Source organism: Ammospiza caudacuta, chromosome 9, assembly GCF_027887145.1.
Source record: "Ammospiza caudacuta isolate bAmmCau1 chromosome 9, bAmmCau1.pri, whole genome shotgun sequence".
NCBI lineage: Eukaryota > Metazoa > Chordata > Aves > Passeriformes > Passerellidae > Ammospiza > Ammospiza caudacuta.
This window is the reverse complement of record NC_080601.1, coordinates 5,559,427-5,582,758: the sequence shown is the minus strand read 5'-3', so window position 1 is coordinate 5,582,758 and position 23,332 is coordinate 5,559,427. Positions and strand designations below refer to the sequence as shown.

General features: G+C 47.8%; 1 protein-coding gene across 1 annotated transcript; it reads left to right on the top strand.

Moving 5' to 3' along the window:
* The first annotated feature begins 304 nt into the window (after positions 1-304).
* OIT3 (oncoprotein induced transcript 3) lies at positions 305-21,545 on the top strand. Its single transcript, XM_058810722.1, has 9 exons — positions 305-438; positions 4,207-4,581; positions 5,589-5,699; positions 8,504-8,626; positions 10,440-10,562; positions 14,621-14,781; positions 15,323-15,738; positions 19,284-19,383; positions 20,693-21,545. Exons 1-9 carry the CDS (start codon positions 375-377, stop codon positions 20,879-20,881), a joined length of 1,662 nt encoding a protein of 553 aa, XP_058666705.1. The 5' UTR covers positions 305-374; the 3' UTR covers positions 20,882-21,545.
* Positions 21,546-23,332: the final 1,787 nt, after the last annotated feature.

Sequence of the window (23,332 nt, the reverse complement as noted above, 5' to 3'; positions counted from 1 at the left end):
TTTTCCATCCCTTCGGGATGTCCGGGTGTCCCTAGTTGGAATTCTTCTCTGGATAAGATAGAGGGAGGTGTCACTGTGGGGCAGTCAGGGCAGAAAACAATAGCAGGTCAAGTCCAAAACACAAGATTGATCAGTGAGTACATCCCTGCTGTCAGTCAGGGGCAGAGCTGCTCTGGGGAGGTCAAGGCTGGAGCTGTAGCCCACGTCCCTCCAGCTTCTTCCTCTGATAAACTTCCAGGAGAGCAATCACACTTGCTCTGCTGGAAGCCTGGAGTCAGAAGCTCCACTGAGAGGAAGGCTGCAAGAGCCACAGCCTGTGCAAGGACTTTGAAGCCTCTGTCCCTTGAGTGGTGGCTCTTCCTTGGCTCAGTGGGATGCTCCAGTACTTGTTTTTCTGCATTTACTTTGTTGTCCAGCTCCAGCCAGTGTCTTCAATGGGTGAGTAAAGAGGCATTGCCTTATTTCTGTTTGCCATCTCCAAGGTTCACAGTGAGCCTTGGTATTCTTAGGTGAAAGACTGGAAGCTGGGAGAAATATCCCTTTTGTTTGAAGGTGATGTGAAATTCCTTCCAGTTGGGAAGATCCTTCTGTTACAGAGAACCTCTGTACAGAGAACCCATACTGAGAGAACCTCTATTGCCAAGACACTGTGGGATTTTCCTCTCCCTTTGGAGGACAGACTCTATGAGTAGAGTTGTGCTACCTTTTCACCTGCTTCTCTGTCACAAATCTGAACTGCATTTAGTGCCACAATGTACTGCTGCTGCCTTTATTGCTTAGTTGTGCTGGAGCAGAGACCTCCAGTTACACAATGCACCCAGGCTTAATCTCTGCAGCATGGGGCACTCACCAGTGCTTGCTGGAGCCTGATTTGTCACCTGATTTGTCACCCAGTCTAGCTGCTACCATGCCAGTCAGAGAACTAATTATAGCATCAAGCCTACAAATGGAAAAGCTTTGCTTTGTAGCTAGTGCTTGTCAGCCTCAATTGCTCTGGCCACGCAAGAAGCATTGAGGAGGAAAAGAATTGAGCCAAGAAAATTGAAAAGTAGTGAGCTGGAGGCAGTTATTAGTCTTGTGCAAACCCCCAAGCTTGTTGTTTGGGGAGAAGAATGGAGAGGGTGATCAGTCCCTTCTCTGTTTTTGTGGATTTTTTTCCTTAAAACTCAATTTAATTAATTGAAATGAAAAAACTGTGCTGCCAAAGACTGCTTGGTGTCTGTAGGGAGGCTGGTGTGGGGCAGCACTGGCAGTCCAAAGGTGGCTGTGAAGATGTGCAGTGTTCCAAAGAGCACTGGCTGCTTTTTCTGCTGGTTTGCTTCCCCCTCACTTCTGCCAGAAGCTCTCAGGGGAATGAAAGATGTGAGGGAGTGCTACCTCAATTCCCCTCATGTGCCTGTTCCAGCTCCCTCTGAGCTGCTGCATGTTCATCTCACTAAATGTTGCCTTTGAATTCTCTCCTGGATGTTTAGGAGACAATGTAATCTCCCTAGCTGAGCGTTCCCAGAGTCTGTCTCCAAAGGATATTTCATAATTACATGAAAGCTAATGAGAGTGTTGGTATTTTTAGTGCTGCCCAGCTGGGAAGCTGACAGGGCATTCCTGCTTCACCTCATTTGGCTTTTAACAGCACAAAAACCTTCTCATTTCAGTCAATGACTCACCTAAGGCCACACCAACTCCTCTTGTGGAAAATGAGGGAATGACACTGAGGGAAGCCCAGAGGAAGATCTGTTGCACCTTTTCCTTCTGGGAGAAGTCAAACCAGCTTTTGGAGGATGGGATTTACCCATTCACTGCAGCTGCTGGCTGTGGGTAAGGGCAGGCAAGCAGAGGTGAAAAGGAGAGCTCAGGAGGGAATGCTGGTGAATCCCATCAGAGATTCCCTGCTGCAATCCCCTCTCTGCTGCTCAGGAGAACCAGGCTGGTTGTGGTGGCAGTGAATCAGCTCCTCTGCTTGTCTTTGAATCGCGGCACTGGAGATTCCTCCATAACCCAGAACCACACTCCCTGTGCCAGCTCTGCAGCACTACTGACTCTGGCAGCTGTTCCTGCCTTTTATGCTGGATTTGAGACCTAGCAAAATGTATCTGTGGCTGAGGAAGGCATGACAGAGGTTATATTTGTGAGATATTTTTACAAGGTAGTACATCTGTGGGACAGATATTTACAGAGGACACAGCTAAATAAGAGTGACTTGAAGTCTATTCTCTGAAGCACTTGTAGCTCCCACTTTAAAGTCAGTGAAACAAATCAAAATAATGAACCAGGATCATTTGTGTTTCTAACAGGAAGAGCATAGTATTCCTCCCTTACCAAACTCCATCACACTATTGTCAAAACAGCACAGCTTTAGAACTTCAAAAGAAATGTTCTGTGGAAGGTTGAGGCTGTTGCAGTCCAAGATGCATTTTGTCAGAGTGATTGGTTTTATTAGCCTAATTTTAGGAAATGGTAATCAATTTTCCTTACTCGGGACAGTATTAGCATTCCTTTTGCTTAATGGGGAATTGCTTGTCATGGATAAGTTGTGCTTAATCAGGTATTAAATGTAAGGCAAAATGGAACCTCTGGACTTCCAGTGAGGAAGCTGCCAAATGAGGGTTAATTAGGAGGAGATTGAAAATGTAATGAACACTTAAATTCCTCATTTATGTTCTCCCCCTAGTCCTCTCATATTTTAATTATTTGCAGAAGGTTCAGAGAGGCCTCTGGAAAGGGACACACTCCTTGAGCACTGCCAGGAGGTCCATGTGTTCATGTCTTGCCCCCACAAACACTCCACTTCACTCACAAGCAGCTGATCTCCTGTGCAAACAGGAGGGTTTGTGGGCTTGCAAGGAACAGCTGTGTGGAGGGTTTAATGTGTTGCTCCCCAGAATGTCCCAATTCAGACCTTCACACTCTCTAGACTGTGAGATAATGATTAAAAAGGTTTGGCAGCTCAGCTGTGAGGGCTGACACTGGCTGTGGGTGGGTTTTAAAAGAGGCTGCATAACTTGTTTGAGGTATAGTCCTTTGTTCCAAGGCAGCTGGGAGAGTTACCAGTGACTTCAGGAGGGGCTTGCAGGTGCTCAGTTTGTCTTGACCAGAGGGTTTTTGTCCTAGGCTAGATCCCAGGGTGTATTTCCTATGGCAAAATCATTACCTAGACCTCAGATTTGCTTGTATCTTATTTTTTCCTGTCAGCTAATCAGCAAGTCAGACTGTTGCAGAATGTTGTAAGAGCTCTGTTAATTCACTTGTTCTTCCAAGACCTTTAAGACAAGCTGTCAGGATTTTCCACAAGGCAATGAGTTTGCAGGTATCACCTTTTCTCCCCAGGGCTGAGAACGGATCACAAGGGTTCCGTTAAGTCAGGGACTGAGGAAAGAAAACGCTTTTGTAACTATCCATTGTTGTAGTGTGATTTTATACCTTGTAATACTTTGTAATAGTTTTGGGTTTTGTATCCCAGTATTTTTCCCAAATGGTTTGCCCCAGATTGTAGCCCCTCCCTTTACCTGTGTAATCCCTTTCCCTTGCTGAGATCATCCCCAAACCCCTATCCTGGCTCTCTGTCAGTCACTCAGCATCCCATCCCCTCCTTCAAGAAATTTCAGTCCAGGTGGTCGAGTGATCAACCAGAGGCCAGGGGTCAGCCCCCCAAGAGTTTCCTCACATGCTGTCCTAAATGTCCATTCCCCAGTGCCCATCCCTTAGGGTCACTCATTGGTCAGTAAAATGTTATCTACTTTAGGTTTCCACCTCCCTTTAAATGTAACCTTGGCCCCTCTCCCGGGGCTCTCAGCAGGAGCCCCTGAGGTGCAGGAGCTCCCCAGAGCCCCTGAATAAAACCTTGGTTTAACCCCTGCTAAGAGTTGACCCCTTCATCTTCTGCTGTTGTTCCAGCATCTCCTCTGCTGCAGGCGATCAGCCTGGCTGCCTTTGTACCCCTGGGGATGGGGATCAGCCTGGCTGCCCTCTGTCCTTCTGTACCCCCAGGGATGGGGATCAGCCTGGCTGCCTTCTGTCCTTCTGTACCCCCAGGGATCAGCCTGGCTGCCCTCTGCACCCCCAGGGCATGGGAGAGTGCCCCCCTCTCACTGTTCACCATCTCAGGGCTGGCTGGGGTTCCCTCAGTAGCACTCAGAGAAATATCATCAGAACAATCCATCAACACCTCAGTTTGATATCTACCAGCCTGTCTCTGTGTGTGTGTCCCAGCCCTGGACCCCTGCTCGGCCTACATCAGCCTGAACGAGCCCTGGAGGAACACGGAGTACCGCATCAACGGCTCTCACGGGCAGCCCACGTGCGACAGCGGCATCGACGGCGAGTGGTATCGCTTCACGGGCATGGCCGGGGACGCCATGCCCACCTTCTGCATCCCCGAGAACCACTGCGGCACGCACGCCCCCCTCTGGATGAACGGCAGCCACCCGCGCCCGGCCGACGGCATCGTGCGGCGCCAGGCCTGCGCCAGCTTCAGCGGCAACTGCTGCCTCTGGAACGCCAGCATCGAGGTCAAGGCCTGCCCGGGGGGGTACTTCGTGTACCACCTCAGCAAGCCCAGCGTCTGCTTCCACGCCTACTGCGGCCGTAAGTCACGGCCCTGAGCCCCCCTTGGCTTCTCCAGGTGGTGGCCTGTCATATTGGAATTTAATACCAATATTGCCAGATGGAACGTGCCTGGGCTTGTCTGGTCCTTGCTGCTTGACCAAGGGTGGCAGCTGTGGTGGTTTCACCTCAGAGACACCTTTGGCTGGCTGGATGTGTGGTGTTTCACTCCAGAGACACCTTTGGCTGGCTGGATGCTGCAGCTGGGTGCTTGGGACAAGTCCAGGCAAGCAGGAACTCAGGTTTATCTCTGGTGGAAAGGCTTTAGGGGATGGTGAAGGAAAAAGGAGTCGGGTTCTGCTGGAGGGTTTGGATCCAGAGCTTTATTGCTAGCACTCAGGCCTCAGAATGCAGCAACAGCTCCAACAGAACCAAGAACCGCGTGGTTGCAGGGTGTTTTAACCCCAGGGAGAGGGGGAGGGAAGGGGTAGGGATCCCACCAACCAGGTAAGGGGGGCGAAGTCTCAGGGGACAAATGACACCTGAATGGCCCAATGTCCCCAGGGCTGAGAGGCATCTTTTGAACTTCGCCAATCACAGACACCCTTTCTGAAATGCCAAGATTGAGGGACAGCACTCAGCAGGGGCAAGGGAGGGGAAAGGAGAGGTGATTGGCACACCTGGGGAAAGAACTGGGGTAGCTGAGACAGGCTATTACATCACACCCCAACGCTGTCACATTCCAGCCGTTGTACCTGCTTTGTTCCTCTAGCAGGATTTTTGCACATCTGACCTGGCCTCAGTGGTTTAATGCTCCCTGTGGGCCCTGTGGCTTGTCTTGGCACACTACCAAAGTCAAAATTTGCATCTCTGCCTCGCAGTAATTAAACTTGATTGTTTCTCAGCAGCTTCAGCAGGTCAGCTTTGCCAATGTGGGCCAGGTCTGTAACTGAGAGGCTGCACACAGGGTGGGAAGCTGAAGGGACAAATCCTGTGCTTTCCTTACATGTTCAGGGCTTTGTGCTGACCTTGTTCTTGTCGTGCCCTAGATTTTTATGACATCTGTGATGTGGTGGATTGCCAGGACTCCTGCCTGGACACCGGTGACTGCACGTGTTCCCCGGGTACAACACTCGGACACGATGGCCAGACATGCCTTGGTAAGGGTGGAAATAAGCTGTGCCACTTGTGATGCTTTTCTTCCCTTTGTTTCATTGCTCACATCTCAATCCCCTGCCTTACAAAGCACTATAAAAGATGACATATTCTGAGAGGACTTTTCCCCTTTGCTGCCTGGAACCAGGACTATGATTCTGTAAATGGTTCCAAGATATGACATCCCATGACTGCATCCATTCTGGTGCCCCTGGAGCTCCATGTTTGTGAGGCTGGATTTGCTTTCTGCATGGTTCAGCTGCTGAAGGCAGTAGCAGAGTCTCTTTGCAGGACTGTGGTGCAGGATTCTGTGGTGTCACTGTGGTACTCAGGAAGTGCTGTGCAGTCTGGCATTAGAGATTTCCTCTCACACACTCTCTTGAATATCTCTCCTCCAAAAAAAAAAAAAAAATCTGACTGCTGTAGGGCTGCACACTAAACTCCATCATACTTCCTGCCCTTTTGGGACATTGTCCAGGGCCTGGGGCTTGAGGAGACCCAAAGAACTGGAAGTCCCACCACAGCTGTAATGATTTTAGGCAGCATGACAAGAGCATATTCAGGGAGCTGGCACTTGGTGGCAGAGACCAGCATGGCCAGCAGGGAAGTGAGAGCAGAGTGGGGAATGTGAGCTTTGGAGATTTGTGGGGAAATCCCCATGAAGCTCTGAGGAGAGCTCTGTTTTTTGTGTGTGGTGCTGGGGGAGAGCACTGAGAGGTCAGGAAGATGATGGGACAAATCAAGGGGCTGGGAGAGGGTGTCTGTTGGAGGGCTGCAGAGCCACACTGATGGATAGGAGAGGACGGAGGAAAGGGTGTTGGGGGAGGAGGAATCTCATCTGTCACTTGATTTGGTGGTGAAGCTGAAAGCAGAGTTGGCCCAGGAGCCTGTGGCAGGTCAGTCTGCTCCATAGGGGCTGCACCAGACAAAGCAGCCATGGGTGGTTTCTTTCTTCACACACCTGTGAGCATCTGGGCAGGGCCCACAGACATTCCAGTGTGTGGAAGGAGCAGCATGGTCCTGCTGCAGTTACACTTGCTCCCAGTGATTCTGGGGAAGGCTTTTGCTTAAGCAGCTCCACTTGTCTGCAGCCAAGTGGCTGAATGAGCTCTCTCAGATAATTAAAAGCATTTATTGGCTGCTTCTGTGCAAGCCTTCCAGCCACAGAAGTGCCCTTGACAAGCACTAGCACTCAGTGAATGTGTGGCAGGCTCAGAGGAAAGGATTTCCTACAGCAGGGAGGCACACAGGAGTCCTGAGCCTGTCTGTGTGTGCTGCAGCTGCTTTCCTTCCCCCATGAGCAGGATTTCTGCCCTGCTGCTTCTTCTGGAGATTCCCAGGTGGCACAGCACCTCAGCTGGAATGCTCACACTGCTTCACCTACCTGCAGCCTCTCTTGTGTGGCTCCATGGTCTTTCCAATAACTTTCTGTTGTGCTGAGTGATTGTGCAATCACATCTCTGAGAGCAACTGTGCCCTGCGTATGGAGAAACCAAATAAATCCCTGTTTGTCTTTCCTAAACAGACAATGGGCTTCCTTTCCCAGCTGCCCCAAAGAGGGGGACTGAAGCTGCTGCAGTGATGCAGCAGAGCAGCTGTGGCTGCCCCATCCCTGCAAGTCTCCAAGGCCAGGCTGGACAGGGCTGGGAGCAACCTGGGATAGTGGCAAGGGATGGAACAAGATGAGGTTTAAGATCCCTTCCAACCCTGACCATTCTGTGAAGGCTGAGCAGCTCTGTGCTTCTCCTCAGTACATTAGATTGTTTAAATCCCACAGCAGAGCAGCTGATCCTGAGTTACATTTTCATTTAGGGGTTAAATAAGGTCTTAGAGTTCCTGTCACACACCCACCAACCTGGTGCATTGCCTTTGACTTCTTCAAGGTCTGTATTCATGTTCTGCTAAGCCATGGTTAAAATCAGCTCAGCACTGTCCCAATGCAGTCTCAAGACAACCAGAAGTGTCCCAGAAGTGCTGCTTGTCACCAGGAGGGAAGAGCAGGGACAGAGATCTATGTGTGCTGTAGAACTTGGAAGGACCAGTCAGGGGAATTTCTGGGCCCAGCCCTTGACCAAGACAATCTCTAGGCCCTTCTAACAACATCTCCATGCCAGTAGCCCTTTCCCTCTTCACCTTCTGTTTTTAAGCAACTTTAGATTCATTTTTAGAAGGGAAAGTGTGGAGCCTGTCACGTGTGTGAAATGCAGAGTCTGTGGGAGTCTCCTGGACATGCTTCCTGCCTCCCAAAGCAAGGCACCAGCCAAGCCTTTGGCTAAAAATACTCAATTCACATTGCTTGTGGAAGGAGACACCACCAGCAGCTGCCAGCTGTGGGTTCTGTGCATGTGTGGGACCACAGGTACCTGAGAGAGCTCATCTCTCACCTGCCTGTTAAAATGGTACTTTTCTTTTTTCTTGGTTTTAAGCTTCATTTATTCTGACACCTAATAAATGCCAGCTTCTAAGCTGTTTTGATGAAATCCCATGTGAACTTTCATTGATAACCTCAGCATCCTGGCCTGCCTTAGAGAAGTCATTCATTTTGTGGCTCAGCAAGAGTAATGTCTGTTCCTTTCTCTCTGTTTGATTTGCTTTTTGCACACAGAGATTAAATCAGGTTGAGTGATTAGAATCTCAGAGAACAAAGACAAAAAAAAAAGAAGGGCAGACAGACACAGAAGCCACTTCAGCTTTTAAAAAAGAATTAGGAGCAGTTTTCAGAGCTCTACCATGATATTCAAAAGCTACTGTCAGTGTTACTACTTGTAGTAGGATTTTTCATTCCATTCCAGAGCTGGTTTTTTTCCAGATGAAAATGAGTGTGAGCAGAACAACGGGGGCTGCAGCGAGTTCTGCGTTAACCTGAAGAATTCCTTCCGCTGCGAGTGCGGGGTCGGGCGCACGCTGGGCAGCGATGGCAAAACCTGTGAAGGTGAGGCTTCAGCTCCCATGGGCTGCTGCTCTGCAAATCATTCCCTTGCAGCACTGGCTGTCTCTTGGCTCCTTGCACCTGGGATTAAATGTCATTGATATCACCTCTGTGCTTGCCAGAGAGGTTGATACTAAAATATCCTTCTAAGCAAGCAGAGAGAAATCTCCTTGTTGTTCTCACTGCCTTGTCCCTTTCTGTTAGGATTTGCTTGTGTTTATCTCCATGGGGGAAAGGCAGCAGTGGATCTGGAAGATTGGTTGTCCAGGCAGAACTTGTTGGGATTTGATATGTGGAGATTTGAACCTCTGGAGATTTGTGGGGTAGAGTTTTGTGGGGGCAGATTTAGCAGCCCTGGGTTTTGGCAGCTCACATTAGGTATGGGGTAATGCCATGACATTAGACTAGAGCACGAGGATCACTTCAGCCTCCCAGGTTAGTGATTGAGGAGAGGGGGTGCCAATCTGCAGACAGAAGTTAAATTTGAGATTAGGGCAGCATTCTGATCTTTGGTGTTTGTGGGCTCTGCTGCTCTGTGCTCTCTGCCACAGTTCCTTCACAGTGGTGGCACAGCCAGCTTGAAAACCCTTGATAAATTGAGACTGTTGGCTTAAAGACCAAATTGTTGTGTTGTCACTAACAATGTACAAACATCCCTGAGCACAAATAGGCAATCCCAGCAGAAATTGATGAGTGCCTGATGGTTTCTGTGGTGAGCTGTGGAAAAGGACTGTGCCCCCTCACAGCAAAGCTGCTGTGTGCTGTTCACAGACACTGTGGGGCCTTAGACAAGGAAAACAACTACATGTGTGCCTCACTTTTCAGCTACCCAAAAGAGCTAAATCTGCTCTCTGAGCTCTGCTGGTACATCACTCATCCAGGCAATGACACTTTGCTGGGAAATGCTGCTGTGCAGAGTGCTCCTTAAGTTACTTGTGAAGGTGTGTGGGGCCAAAAATGGTCTGTGGGCTCTGTCCTTGCCACATCCAGCTCTGAGCTGCTGGGGCATCACATAAATGAGCTGTGCAATTTTTATTCCCAAGTGCTGCACTCTTCTGACAGGGCTGGAATAGTCTGTTTGGAAACTCATTTGTTTCTGCCATTCCCCAAGTTGGCTTTTAGGGCCTTTGATATATCATTTAATTTCCCTTCTGTACAAAGGATGGTGCCTTTCTTGAGTTTAACACTGCTGCTGGGGATTTTTACAATCTTGTTAGTGAGTTTTATTTCTGAAGATGTATCCTCAGCTTTGTGAACTGGTAGAGAATGGGATGTGAGGTGTGAGCCACCTCACAGCTTGTTGCTGAAAAGAACAAATGCAGGAGATTCAGCTTGATTACCTGAGCTGCTGAGGCTGAATAGGGTTTAATTTATCTCAAAATTTACATTATGATGCTTTACCCATTGCTTTGACTCATATGGAGTTTGGGCTGTTATTTTCCATGCATTGCATAGGTTTGAGTGTGGGATTTCCATTTTTTACATTTCAGTGAAAACCATACAGTGATTTCTAATGGCAGGCTCAGGAAGAAATATTTTATATTTATGATTTGCTTATCTCATGTTCTGTTATTTTACTGAGAACAGTAGTACTCATCTAGCATATTCATCACAAAGGGTTAAAACAGTTAACCAATCGAGCAGTTAAGGTTATTTGAAAGAAAAAAATCATTATACTGAAGTACAATTTCAAAAGGGGTTTGCACCTCATTTTCTGGGAAACAAACTGTTGCCTTTGAGCTGTATTGTTCAGACTGTTGGCTGGTTGGGGTCTGTTGGGGGCTGCAGGATGTGCTGATTTTCCTCTCTTTCCCAGAAATTGAAGGCTGTCACAATAACAACGGAGGCTGCAGCCACACCTGCATTGAAGTGGAAGGCACCTACCAGTGTGAATGTCCCAGGGGACTTGTTCTGGCAGAAGACAACCACACTTGCCAGGGTAGGTCAAAAAAATCTCCCTGGCAGCCTCTGGCCCCCGAGAGTGTCTGAAGGAACTTTTCTTCTTGGTTCTACTGTCTTCCCTTAGTCTGTCCTTCCCAGCTGGGTTAATGGAGCTTTGTTGCTAAAGACAGACCATCCAAAGCTGAGAGCCTGAAGATGTTGGTCTTCTCTCCAGGCAGAGCAGCAACAGGGCCCAGCTTGAGTGCACCTTGCATCACATTAATTGTAGCGCAGTGTTCCCTTATGACTAATACTGCTTAACATTGTGTTGGGAGTTTGTTTTCACAAACAGAACAGGACTGCTGGGGTACAATCCTTGAGCTTTTATTGTGGCATCAGCCTCATTACATGGTTGAGACAATAGAAAGATGGCAAAAGCTCATGTACAGCCAGAAGCAGCCAAAGATTTCTTTGTTACAGAACATTTTTAAAACTTTCTAGCCAATGGCTAATGATAGCTAAACTCACAGACAATTGTTCTAGCCAGTTACTAAAAGCACATGTACACCTGCTTCACACAGTGCTTACTTTTCTTCTTTCTATTAACAATACACAATCATTTATTATTAAGCTTAAAACCTTCTACTACCTTGCTAAGCATATTTTCCTGCAGTTTTAAGGTCTCTCTTAGCCAAGCCTAAAACTCAAGATGTAGTTTAATGTCCTTGCTTGCTATACCATTGTAACTTTCTGTACTTTCAGCCTTTGCAGCTGCAGCTAGTTCTGTGTTCTTTCCGTTTCTTAGGCCTGCTTTTACAGCTTTCTGGAAATCTTCTTACCTCTGCTATTTCCCACAAACATCTCCCATTATACTGTTCTGTGCACACCCCTGACAAATTTATGCTGTTAGAGCTGACATTTTCCATGCTTCAAACTTCAAACTCCCAGCTAAAGCAGTCCAGTCCTTTCCAAGAACAGGGTTAAAGAGAGAGGCATGTTTTTTTCCAAGTGTGCCATTCCAGTAAGCATTCCTGTGCCTTGAAGCAGGGCACTAGCTTTGATATTCGGTGCTCCTGCTGCCCCTTGGAAAAGTGCCCAGGATAGCATTCAAAAATTGACTGTTGCTTCTGCTGTGTAGAGGCCAGGGCAGCGTTATCCTTGGAGAACCTTCCATCTGAACTTTCCCCAGGAGTCCTTCATGCTGAGTCACTTGTGCCAATGGCATGCCCATGGAATAAACAAGCTCCCTGGTTTCTGCAAAGATTTCTTTTGCAAATACATCCAGGCTACCAGCAGTCTGGTGTTGCCTGGTGTGCTCAGAGAACCTCCTGCAGTGCCACAGAGTGCCCAGACATCAGTGGGAGGGACAGATCAGGGCTTCATGGTGGCCAAAAGGGCAGGTATGCCTCAGAGAGGAAGTTGGAGTGGTTCTGCTTGATGGATTGTCTGCTTTTTAAGCTTTTTAGAAATGCAGGGCTCCCAGGGTTGAGCATTGCCCACTTGGGATCCAGCAGTGGGAATGGGGGTTTCCAAGAGCTGTGATCACACTCACTGACTGAAGGTCTGCTTGATATCAGACCTTGTGATGTTTTTCAGTCCTGGGCCCCTGAGGCAGCCCCAGCAGGGCTGCAAGTCCTGGATTTCCCAGCCAGGGTTTCTGCTGCTGGTGGGGCTGCTCCTGAGAGCAGCAGCACTGCTAGGAGCCAGGCTGGAATCAGGATACAGCATCTCATAAGGTGAAATTGCCTCTTCTTTTGCATTCATCAATTTATGTCCCCATACTGTGGCCTGCAATTCTGAGCAGATATGGAACCGTACCACACCTAATCAGGTCTATATTGGTTCAATTAACAGTGCAGGGTAGGCAGAGTAGCCTGAAGCAATTGGATCTGCAGCCTCTCCACCCTTCTCTGCACTGTCTCCATGTTCAGAACAAACATTAATAATCTTCCACAGAAATCACAGTCTGAAGGCTGCAATTTTTCCATAAAGATACCAGCCAGCAAAATACTTGGAATTTTGCAGATCATCCTAGAATTTTGCAGCCCATCCTATTCCTGAAGAGTAGGGATGAAATGCTCTTCTCCCCCATCCCCTGCCCGAATTTTTGTGCAGGTAAGCAGGGTTCATGTTTGCAGCAGTGGGTCAGGGCTTCCCAGCACCAGAGAGCCTGTTCTGCTGAGCAGCCTGTGCAGGGAGATAACCTCTGCTCCAAGCAGCAGCACTTTGAAAGGCCAAGGAAGGAGCCAGAGGCTGGAATATGGTGCCAATAACTACAGCAGGCAGGGAAATGAGCACTGGACTTGCCACAGAAGCTTCCTCCCAGGGGCAGGTGCTCAGAGGCATTGGTGCAAAACAGAGCTTAAAGAGGAAATGAGGAGGCTTTCCCAGTTCTCACAGGTGCTCTGGGAAGTATGAGGTGAAGAACTGAAATGTTTGACTGGCACACACTGGGTGTTTTCTCAAATAGCCACGAGTTGGCTTGAGTCAAGAGGTTTCCTTCCCTTGTTTCTGTGTCCAGGTGGTGGAGGGCACACATCTCCTGCAGCTCCAAAACACAGGGAAATGGAATCTTTTCCTTCTCCCACTTTGTGCCAGTCAAAGACATGTAGAAACAGAGAGATCCTGAACAAAATCAGTCCTGAACTTCGAAGAATTGCAGTTGGGATCCAAATCTCTTGCCCTGAATGTCACCTTTATAAAAGCAGCACATTTTCTTATTTATCAAGGAGTGCTAGAACAGCTAGTCCTTAAATCCAGATGGAGCCAATCAGTTCTCCAAAGGATGTTCCTGTCTGCATTGTGCTCTGTTCTCCAAGTCCCTTTGTCTGCTCCTGAGCTGTGCCATTTGACATGCTCAGTTATTCCCACTTGCCTTCTGCTGCCAGTGGAAGGAAGGTTAAGGTAATTTTTAGTTCTTTAAGCTTCTGTTCTAACCCAGCAGTGTCATTATGGGAACATATTGCTTTGGGCACTCTGCATACATTTTAGCATATCACTTTGAAATTATCATCTTCTAATCAAAAATCCTCCCTGAAGGTACTCTGAGGATGTTGCAAATACCTGATCAGGGACAGGAAAATTTTTAAAGGGGGTTGAAATGCCTGTTTTAGAAGTGTGCCTTATTTCAAATATCCAGAATCTTAAATTATATAATTAATGATTGAAATTAAGGGAAGGTGGGTCACAGGAATGTCAAGGACTGGGACTACAATTAATTTTGGCAAAAATCTCAGGAAACTGGTATATTTGCTAAAAGGTTTTGTTGTGGGGTTTTAAAATATAATAAATGTAAATCCTGCAAAAGGTTTGTTTTTTCTGGCTGAAACCAGAATATATGCCACCAGTATGTTTGTCCTGTTTCCAACTGAACTGAATAATCCTAAGGAATATATGTACAGCACCTACTTTTTTATTGAAGATTATTCTCTCTTCTTTCCTTTTTATTTTGTCCAAGGTCTGTTTTCTCCTGCTTCTTATGTAATGAAATTTTAATTTAAAAAATTCACACGGAGGCCTGTATTAAAATTTAAAGGTTGGAAGGAGGTGGAATGAATGAGCTAATTTGGTTTGTTTGTCAGAGCTGGGTTTATTGCTTATAAAAATATTATTATGGCATTTTGAGGTGCTTCCATTTCAGCTCGGTATCTATATGGAATTACTCTGCCTTGTTTCAGCATGTTCTGGGTTTGATGTAAAATCTGATTAAGGGTCTTAATAAATGGCTTTGCCTGGGGTGTTGTGAATTTGATACCCATATCTGGCAAAGGCTCTTCCTAGAACATCACAGTGCAAGAGATAGCAACCAAATCTGTGCTGAGTGTTAAGTGAAGCTGGAAAGCACAGCTGAGTTTCTGCTGCAAGTGCAGTGATTGTCTTCATTGTTTTCTGCTTTCTGCGTTGCTGTGGCTGGGGAATTTGGGGCAGTGGCAGCTCTGGTTTGTGTTGTGTAGGTGGGAATGCAGGGTGGATGGTTAGGTTACTGTGGTAGGATCATAATCATAAATGCTGTGTAGGATTCCCCTTTTATTCCCCTAGTTATATCTGGTGTAACCCTTCTCCAGCTCACTGGCAGGTTTGTAGTGCAGACTGTTATTCTGGGGACTTCTCTTGCAGTTCCAGTGCTGTGCAAGTCCAGCTCTATTGAGGTGAACATCCCAAAGGACCTGGTTGGAGGCCTGGACCTTTCCCTCATCAACACTTCATGCAAAGGCGTGTCCAATGGCACTCATGTCAACATCCATTTCTCCCTGAAGTCCTGTGGAACTGTTGTAGATGTATGTATACCTACTGCCCAGTCTCTGGCATTTGGGGATTTGACTGTGGCTTTCTTGAGGAACAAAGTAAGTGATGGTGCAGCTGATTTAGCTGCATCCTCAGAGCTGCCATGCAGCTGCCCTCAGAGTGGATCTGGGCTGGCATCCTGCAGTCAGAGAGCTTGTTCCATCCCCCCTCCAGCAGTGTGTCTGACAGCATGGGTGCTGCTTTCTGCTCACCTCCTGCTTCACAAGGGTAGAAGGTACAAGAGCCCTCAAACTTCATCCACCTGCTAAGACAGAGCCATTGACCAGCTGCCAGTCTCCTGATAATGTTTGAAAGGTTAAACTGACAGCTGGTCAGTGGCTCACCTTAGCAGAGGGGTAGCAGAAGTGTGGTGCATTGCAGCTGCCAGCAGACCAAGGTCCTTAGCTGGTCTGTGAGGATGAGCAGCGTCACTCTGGTTGTGGGCTGTAAATTCACAAGCTGGCCCTTCAGTGGCTCCTCTGAGTGTCAGCCCAGAGAGGTCTTTCTCAGTGATGTCCCCTTTCTTTGCTGCAGGTAATCAATGACAAAATCATTGCCACCAACCTGGTGACCGGCTTGCCCAAGCAGACCCCAGGGAGCAACGGGGACATCATTGTGCGCACCAGCAAGCTGCTGATCCCGGTGACCTGCGAGTTCCCGCGCCGCTACACCATCTCCGAGGGCTACGTGCCCAACCTCAAGAACTCTCCCCTGGAAATCATGAGCCGCAGCCAGGGCGTCTTCCCCTTCACCCTGGAGATCTTCAAGGACAAGGACTTTGATGAGCCCTACAGGGGTGACCTTCCCACCCTCAAGCTAAGGGACTCCCTGTACTTTGGGATTGAGCCCCTGGTGCACGTCAGTGGGCTGGAGACGCTGGTGGAGAGCTGCTTTGCCACTCCCACCTCCAAAATTGACGAGATCCTGAAGTACTACCTGATTCAAGATGGGTGAGTTCAGTGTTGCCTCTCTTGCTGGCAATTTAGAGGGAATTGGCAGTGGGGCTGAGCTGTCTGTGTGATGCAGGAAACACTATTCCCCTCTCCACAGCAGCCTGTCTGTCCAGCACATAGCAATCACCAGCAGCCATCAAGCTGAAACCACCTCTCCCATCAAAAGTAATTGGGAGAAACAGTGGGAAGCAGTGAGAGAGGTTCCTCTGAGTGCAGCCTTTACAGGATGTATTTCCCTGTAACTAGCCTTGTGGATAATTGAGTTGGCTCCTGTAGAAAAGATTCTCATTCCTGATACCCTCTCTCTGCCAGCCACAGAGTGCCAAGCCAATGTGCAGAACCCCCATGGCCATGTGCTGTGCCAGGCAGCTGCTGCAGCAACTGGAGCAAGTTTCTTCATTTTCTCATAATGGCATTATTACAGTACAAGCCAGAAGAGCCCATTGCTAGTCCTGGTAGGAGCTGCAGGAGAATCCCTTGCTTTGCTCTCCCTGATGCCTGTCAGTGCAATAAATTCAGGGTCTTTCAGTTTGGCTGTCATTTTTTGAGGTATTTGGGGTTAGTGATCGTTTCAGGATATGCTAAAAGTAATTTTGTGCAGATCTGTGGGTTTGCTGTTGTAGTGGTTTTTGCACCAGAGCTTTGGAGAGCCTTGCTGTGGGCTCAGCTGTGGCTCCTGAGATGATCCCCCTTTTCAGACACCTCTTTGGGTGCTGAAATGACTGCCATGCTACAGCATTCCTGTGGAGTGTTTGCATCCAGCTGCATAACCAGAGAGCTCTGAGGAAATATCATAGTTTTGAGGCAGTCTGCTGTCCTCTAGGGAGGGAGATCCAGCCAAAGGAATAGCTAAGACATACCCAAGAGTTGTAGCCTGAGAGTCCAGGGACTGTGCTTGTGTAAATCCTGTATGTTGCCTGCCAGACCATTTAATGATGACAACAATCATGTCCTCAGCTGCCAGACTAAATCATCCACTGTTACAGCTGCTGCTGGCAAGTCCCGTGTGCTTGTCTTGTAGCAAAAGGGTCCTGCAATGTAAAGTACCCACAAATACTGTTTCCATTTCCTTCTGACAGAGGATTCAGCATTAGCCTGCTCTCCCCCTATCCTAGACTGCAGTCCTTCTGTGCCCAGCATTTCTGGGCTTTATGAGCAGATCTGTAATGGAAAAATTGATTTTATCAACTCCCTGGCTTGGCTGTTCCCATGGACCCTTCCCAGAGTCAAGGCCTCAAACATCCATTTATTTCTCCCCATGAGTGAAAATGATGGGATTCAAAACAGCAGCCAAAACCTGAGCTGGATAGAGAAAGGAGAAGGCAGGAAATGTCATCTCTTGATTCCACATCAGCACTGGTTGGAGGATTTATGGCACCAGCAGTCCCTTGGTACCTGCAGAGGGCATTAAAACTTCACTGAAGGGAAAAGTGCTCCACTCTGCAGCCATCACTGCAGGCCCCAGTAATTCTAAATTAAATTAGCTGAATGCACTGCTAAGTTGTCCCTGCTCCAAACACTTCTGTAATAACTCAGTTTGCTTCTAGAAATCCAGCCCCAAAAGCCCATGGCAATAAAGATGGGATTTTGTATCAGTTTATGTAGGATCAGACCTGCAAGAGTTAACTGCATAACCCAAAGGGAAGCACTGTTTATATTGGAGGGGATATACCTTGGACTGAGGAATGGGAAAATTCCCTCTGCTGCTCTCTTCCCTGTTAATTCCCTGCTCTGAGACAAAAGGGGAGCCAAGGCAGTGACCGATGGCACAGCTGATAACGCTGCAGCTCCCTGGGGCACCTGAGCCAGGTCATGTCACTGCTGAGGTCAGGAGCTGTGCTCAGCAGAGCACTGGCAGGTTAAGGTAGTTCCATTGCAAAGCCCATCTTCTTGTGCCTCAGGCTGCCCTGTTTGTTGGTCTGTGAGGTGGATGTTTCATTGTGCAAGCCTTCCTTTCAGCCTTGCAGCCCTGAAGGGTCAGAGCACAGCTCCCACGGCACTGCCACTCTGCTCCCCAAACCTAGGCACATTATGCACAGGGATAGGGTGGTTTTCCCCATATCCTGACCAGGCCCACTCCTTTTCCTTCCCTACCTGTCTCTTCTCACCTCTCCAAAGTGGGCAGCAGGGTCTCTGGGGGTTTCCCAGCAGAGTGGGATATGGTCTGGCCCCACAAACACAAAAGGAGTTGCCCTTGTGACTCATGAGGTTTCTGAGGGGGTTTTGTCTACGTATCTCTGACTCCTTTGTGGTGTTCTTCCACTTTCCCTCTCCCTAGCCCCAAACCAGTAGGTTTCCTTCCACCAGTGTGGAGAACCTTTGGAGAGCCTGGGATTTAGGAGTCAGTTTGAGGCAGTGTCCAATAATCATCACAGTTTATATGCTCACAAATGAGAACGTGCCTGTGAGTTGACTTCATGGCCCTAGAGATTGGCCACCCACCTATGAAAAGTCTTTAACTGTCGTTCCTTACAAGCAGATGCCTTGTTTAAAAAGGAATTTTGACAACACAGAGATTCCAAAGAGCAGTTCTGCCTTCCCTTCAATAAAGGCAGAACTGCTCTTTTAGAGCTGACCATGTCAGACATCAGCATTGCTGACAATGCCATGCACATTTTCCATGTAAAGATTGCACATTTCTCATGCTGCAAGAGCAAGGCTTTGAGCTACACCAGTACCTCTTGTCTCTTCCACCACTGCTTTATTGTTTTTTTTTTTTTAATATCTTTCAAAGTCCACAGTTTTGGAATGAACTTGCTAGAAAGCTGCATTGCAATGCAATTCCACAGCAGCATCAGGGCCTCTCAAGATGCCCAAGGCTTTGCAGTAATTGTCAGTAATTATTGAGCCACCATAACTTTTTGTCTGTCAAACTCTAAATGGGCTTTAATGGTTTAAAAATACACTGCGCCTGGAATGTAGCTTGTTATAAAAGCAGCTTATTTTCTTGCAGTTCTATGACCTCTTTTACAATCATGCCTTGCTAGTGATGGAAAAACTGAAATTATAAATTTTTGGTGTAGTGAATTTGAGCTGTTTGACCAAATCCAGCAGGAAGAAAAATGTAAATTATACTAAGCAAAGTAAATCTGGATTTTTGTTTTCATCATCTGTCATATTTTAGTAATGTGGGTGCAGGCTGCTTCATTTAAAGCATAATTTATGTGCATATCCCTGTGTGTACAGTGAGTGCATGGCACATGCTGTGATGTATAACACTGCAGGCTGTTGCACAGGGAGGTGAATTGAGGACAGACTTGCCTGCAGCTTACTGGCAGTCCCTCTCTGAGGGCCACGTCCTGCCAGCCCTCTGCTGCTGAGCTGTTCCCTGTCTGGAGATGCCATTAGCAATGCTGCTCTTTTTCCCCATTACTCCCAACTTTTCTCCTGTGGCCAAAGAGGAAGTAGCAGAAATGGTAGCTGAGCCTGAGAGAACCAATCCCTCCTTTTCTTTCTCTGGTTAAGTAGGCTGGAATGTCTTTTCTCTTTCTTTTTTCCATTTCTGGGAAAGCCATTAAAGCCCATCCCTCTGCTCTCCTCAGCTGTGTTTCTGATGATTCCGTGAAGCAGTACACGTCAAAGGACCATCTTGCCAAGCACTTCCAGGTTCCTGTGTTCAAGTTTGTGGGCAAAGACAACAAGGTAAGCTCAAAACTCAGCTCTTAGATATTTCATCAGCTCTGATATGACTGAGGAGCCTCAGCACAAAGTTGGAAAAGGGTATGGAGTGGCTGGCCCAAGGCAGGTGCTGCTGTGCCTGTTCCAGCAGTTGTACCTGACAAAGGTACTTCAGGAGAAATTGTTAAAGATTGTTAAAAACAACTAAAATTAAAATATGAAGGACAGTTTTGAAACATCAAGCCACCACAGGCTAAAATCATTTCTCCTTCCATGGTGGTCTTGGTGGCCCCTTGATTGCGGTGTGAGACAAATATTTTCAGTCACTAGGCACATTTCACAGTCCCCTGTCTTTAAAACAACACAGTTTTAGTTTGGAATCTCTTCAGTCTTGTGTCTTCTCTAGCTCTTGGGGGTACAGATGCCAGCACTCCAGACCAAAGGCCACCACACTGCTTAACTCAGTGTGAAACCAGGCTGTCTCTCTGGGGCAGCAGCTCTGTAATGGGAACACAGTGGAAGGATAATGCCCTTTTCCTCATGCAAATAGCTTTCCTTTCTGTGTTGGAGGAAATTGGATCTTCCAGTCATTGTTATGCTCAGCCAATACTGCCTGCTCCAAAAGGGATAAAGCTGCTGCTCCAGCTATTGGAGAGCCCCAGTAGGGTTAAAACAGATGAGATCTTCTAAAATTCAGAAATTTTCCTTGGCTTTCTGATTATCCCTGCTGCCTCCAACCTGCATCCTCCCATCCTGCACAACAGATTCTGCTTCAAGCCTCTGCAAGTCTTTGTGATTACTGCTTGCAGGGATCTTGCTTGCTTTCCTGGTCATTGCAGGGGCAGCAATCCTGTCCCTGCCTGTGCTGTGCAAGGAGAAAAGGCAGCTGCCTCCTTGCTCTTTGCATTCTCCCTCTTCCCTCAACATCACCCTGTGTTTTCCTCCTTTTCCCCTCAGTTTCCTGGCTTTGTTTTTCCAGCTCACTTGAAATTCTCTTGCCCATCTCCACCAATCCTTGCAAGGCTTCACACATTCTTGACACGCATCTCCTACCAGTCCATGTGAGCTCTTCCAAGCTGACTCCTGCCATTTTCATCCCTTTATCTGGAGGATCATTTCCCACCTTCTATCCTTTGTCTCCCCACTGTGTCCTCTGAGACCCGAGCCAGGCTCTCTGGAGAGGGCACACAAAGAAACAGACGGAGCGGCCGCTGTGGCTGCGGGCAGTGAGGCTGGGCACGGACCCTGTGCCAGGGCCATGCTGTGGCACACAGGCAGCAGTGGCAGTGGTGCCCAGGGCTGTGCCCTGACCCTGTGCTGTGTCCCCCCTCAGGAGGTGTTCCTGCACTGCCGCATCCTGGTGTGCGGGGCGCTGGATGAGAGCTCGCGCTGCGCCCAGGGCTGCCGCAGACGCGCGCGCAGGGCGGCCGGGCAGCGCGAGGAGCAGCAGGACCAGGAGCCTGTTCATGTGGCAAACCACATCCTGACAGGAGGCCCCATCAGGATCGACTTTGAGGACTGACAGCCACCCTCTGGGACAGCATCCCTGGCCTTCCTTATCACTGCCTTCTGTTGTGGTTGGTTGAGAAGCCAGAGGTATTTGTTAAAGCCCCGCTGGAACCTCAGGACTCATTTCCTTAACTCTGTGGTGATTATTTGTCAAGTGGTTTGGGCCCATGAGGTGGCCCTTGGAGTGTGACCTGGACTGCAGAGCAGTTTGGTTTTATCTGCATTTCTCCCCACCAATCCTTTAGCTGAAGGGACCCTGTTTCTTCGCAGGCCGGAAATGTTACCCAACTTTGCCTTTCCCTACATCCACCTACAGGCCCCAGGACTGTTTGTCCTTGACTAAACAAATGTTATCCAAGCCCTTCTTGCATCAGACAGTACAAATAGTATCATAGCTGAGTGTGTTTGCTGTGCAGCTCTGTGAGTGATGCTGAAGATATCAGGTGACTGTTAATAGAAACCTGTATAAAATATATCTCATCATGTGTAAGTTCCTTGGAGCAATGCAATTGTCATTACAGGCAGCTAAAGCTCAGATCTATCACAGGCACATTTAAATGGGATTTTAAATAGCAAAAGGTATTTAATGAGATTTGATATTTTTAGTGGCTTTTAATAATTGCATGAAGTTTAATAGTGTTTCCTCCTGTATTTAGTGTATCATCATTCTCCTCCCTCTTCTCTCACCACCAAAAATGCCTTTCCTAAGTGCTGTAGCACCTTGATTGTAAGAGAACCACCATTAAACATCTATAAACACCCCCCTCCCACGTGTGCTGCTGCCAAGTGTTTGTCTGGAATTGTGATGCATTGCCCTGGTTAGTGAGGCCATGGTTCCAACAGAGGATTAGAGGAATGCACATTAATTTTTCATAGCAATCAGTGGTGCTGTGGGCAGTTGTCAGGACAGGGCTGTCCCCAGTCAGCCTGGTGACAGGAGACACAGCAGCATTGTCTGAGTGGCCATGGCAGGGGACACAATGACTGGTGATGGTGGTGGCATTGTGGTTGCCAGGAATCTTTGTGGGCTGTCAAGCTCCTTCTGAAGAAAATACAATGGATGTGATCAGCTCAGGCTCCTCTGGGCTTCACTGGGCTCTGTGGTAAAGGGTTAGGGTGTGGAGTGGAAGGGAGGAAGCACAGCCAGCAGTGAAGGACACTGTGGGGCAGGCAGGGCTGGAGGATGAGGGGAAGGATCTGTCTGCACCAGTGGCAGTGGCTCTGCAGTGCATCCCCAAGGGTTCCTACAAGAAGCTCCTCAGTGTGCAGCTCTGTCCTGCATGCCTGGAGGTCTGCTGGGAGCCCTCCAGCCTTCATCACCTGTGTTCTGCTTTGCTTGGAGCAGCCAAATTGCTGCAAAAGCCGAAATTTGCTGCTGCTCTCAAATGGAAGGGGAATCCATTTGAAGGGACCATTTAGAAAGGAGTCACAAATCACCTCAAACATTTCAACCTATTTCACAGATTTATTTGTTCTGGCAAGTAAGATTCCAGTGAGGAATGAACTTTTAATGGCTAAGAGTTTAATAATTTTTTAAAATAGCTTCATGGCTGCTTTTCCAATCTTGGAAATACATGTGAGTGTGTTAGAGTAAACAAAAATATCTCTATGATGATAAGTAAGTATAAATGGAAAGATACTCTGTGTGTTACCAACCATATGTGAAAGAAAAAGAAAGGAAGAAGGCTTCTCCTAGGATTGCTGTTCTGCTGATTCACATCTGCATTAGGACTACAGGGGCAGTTTCCCACTGTCACTCCTTTGTTCAGGCAGCCTCTGCTAAATATATTTGTTTTGATAAAACAAGAGCTGGGAAATGAAATTAATTATCTGGTGCCTTCTGGAGAATGAACTGATCTTGTTTGTTTATATAGAAGAGATGTAGGGGGAGTGATGGAGGGAGAAGTTCCTTTCTTGGCTTATTTCAGTTATTGTGCACATTATTTGGTTCTTCCTGATGAATTCATATGAAGCAGCTTTTCCACTCTGCAGCTGAAACCAATCCTACCAATGCACAAAGTCAAGAGGCAGCCCCAGGATGGGCAAAGCAGAGTCTTTGTGTCCAGAGCAGGGTGGAATTGAAGATGACCCAAGGTTCATGCAGCAACCTGGAGAATGCTGTGATCAGCTGCTTCCATGGCTGTACATCACTGGATAGCAGGAGTGGCTCGGAGGGGAAGCAGTTTTTAGTTTGGTTGCAGTTTTCCTGGGTTCATGCTCTGATTTGCTCCTGCACAGGATTATCTGCTGCTTTGCCAGTCACTGCCACCACTTGAAAGTTCAAATATTTCCTCATAGAGCTGCTGGTGGGGTTTTTCAGATTAGCAGTGAAAAATGAACTGATTCACTGGCTGGCCTGCTTGCAGCAGTCTCTAGGGTTTTGGGATCAATGGTGGTCTGAAAGCAGGGAGAAATTATGATTTACGTTAGCAACATCTCCAGCACATCAGAGTCTGGGTACAGA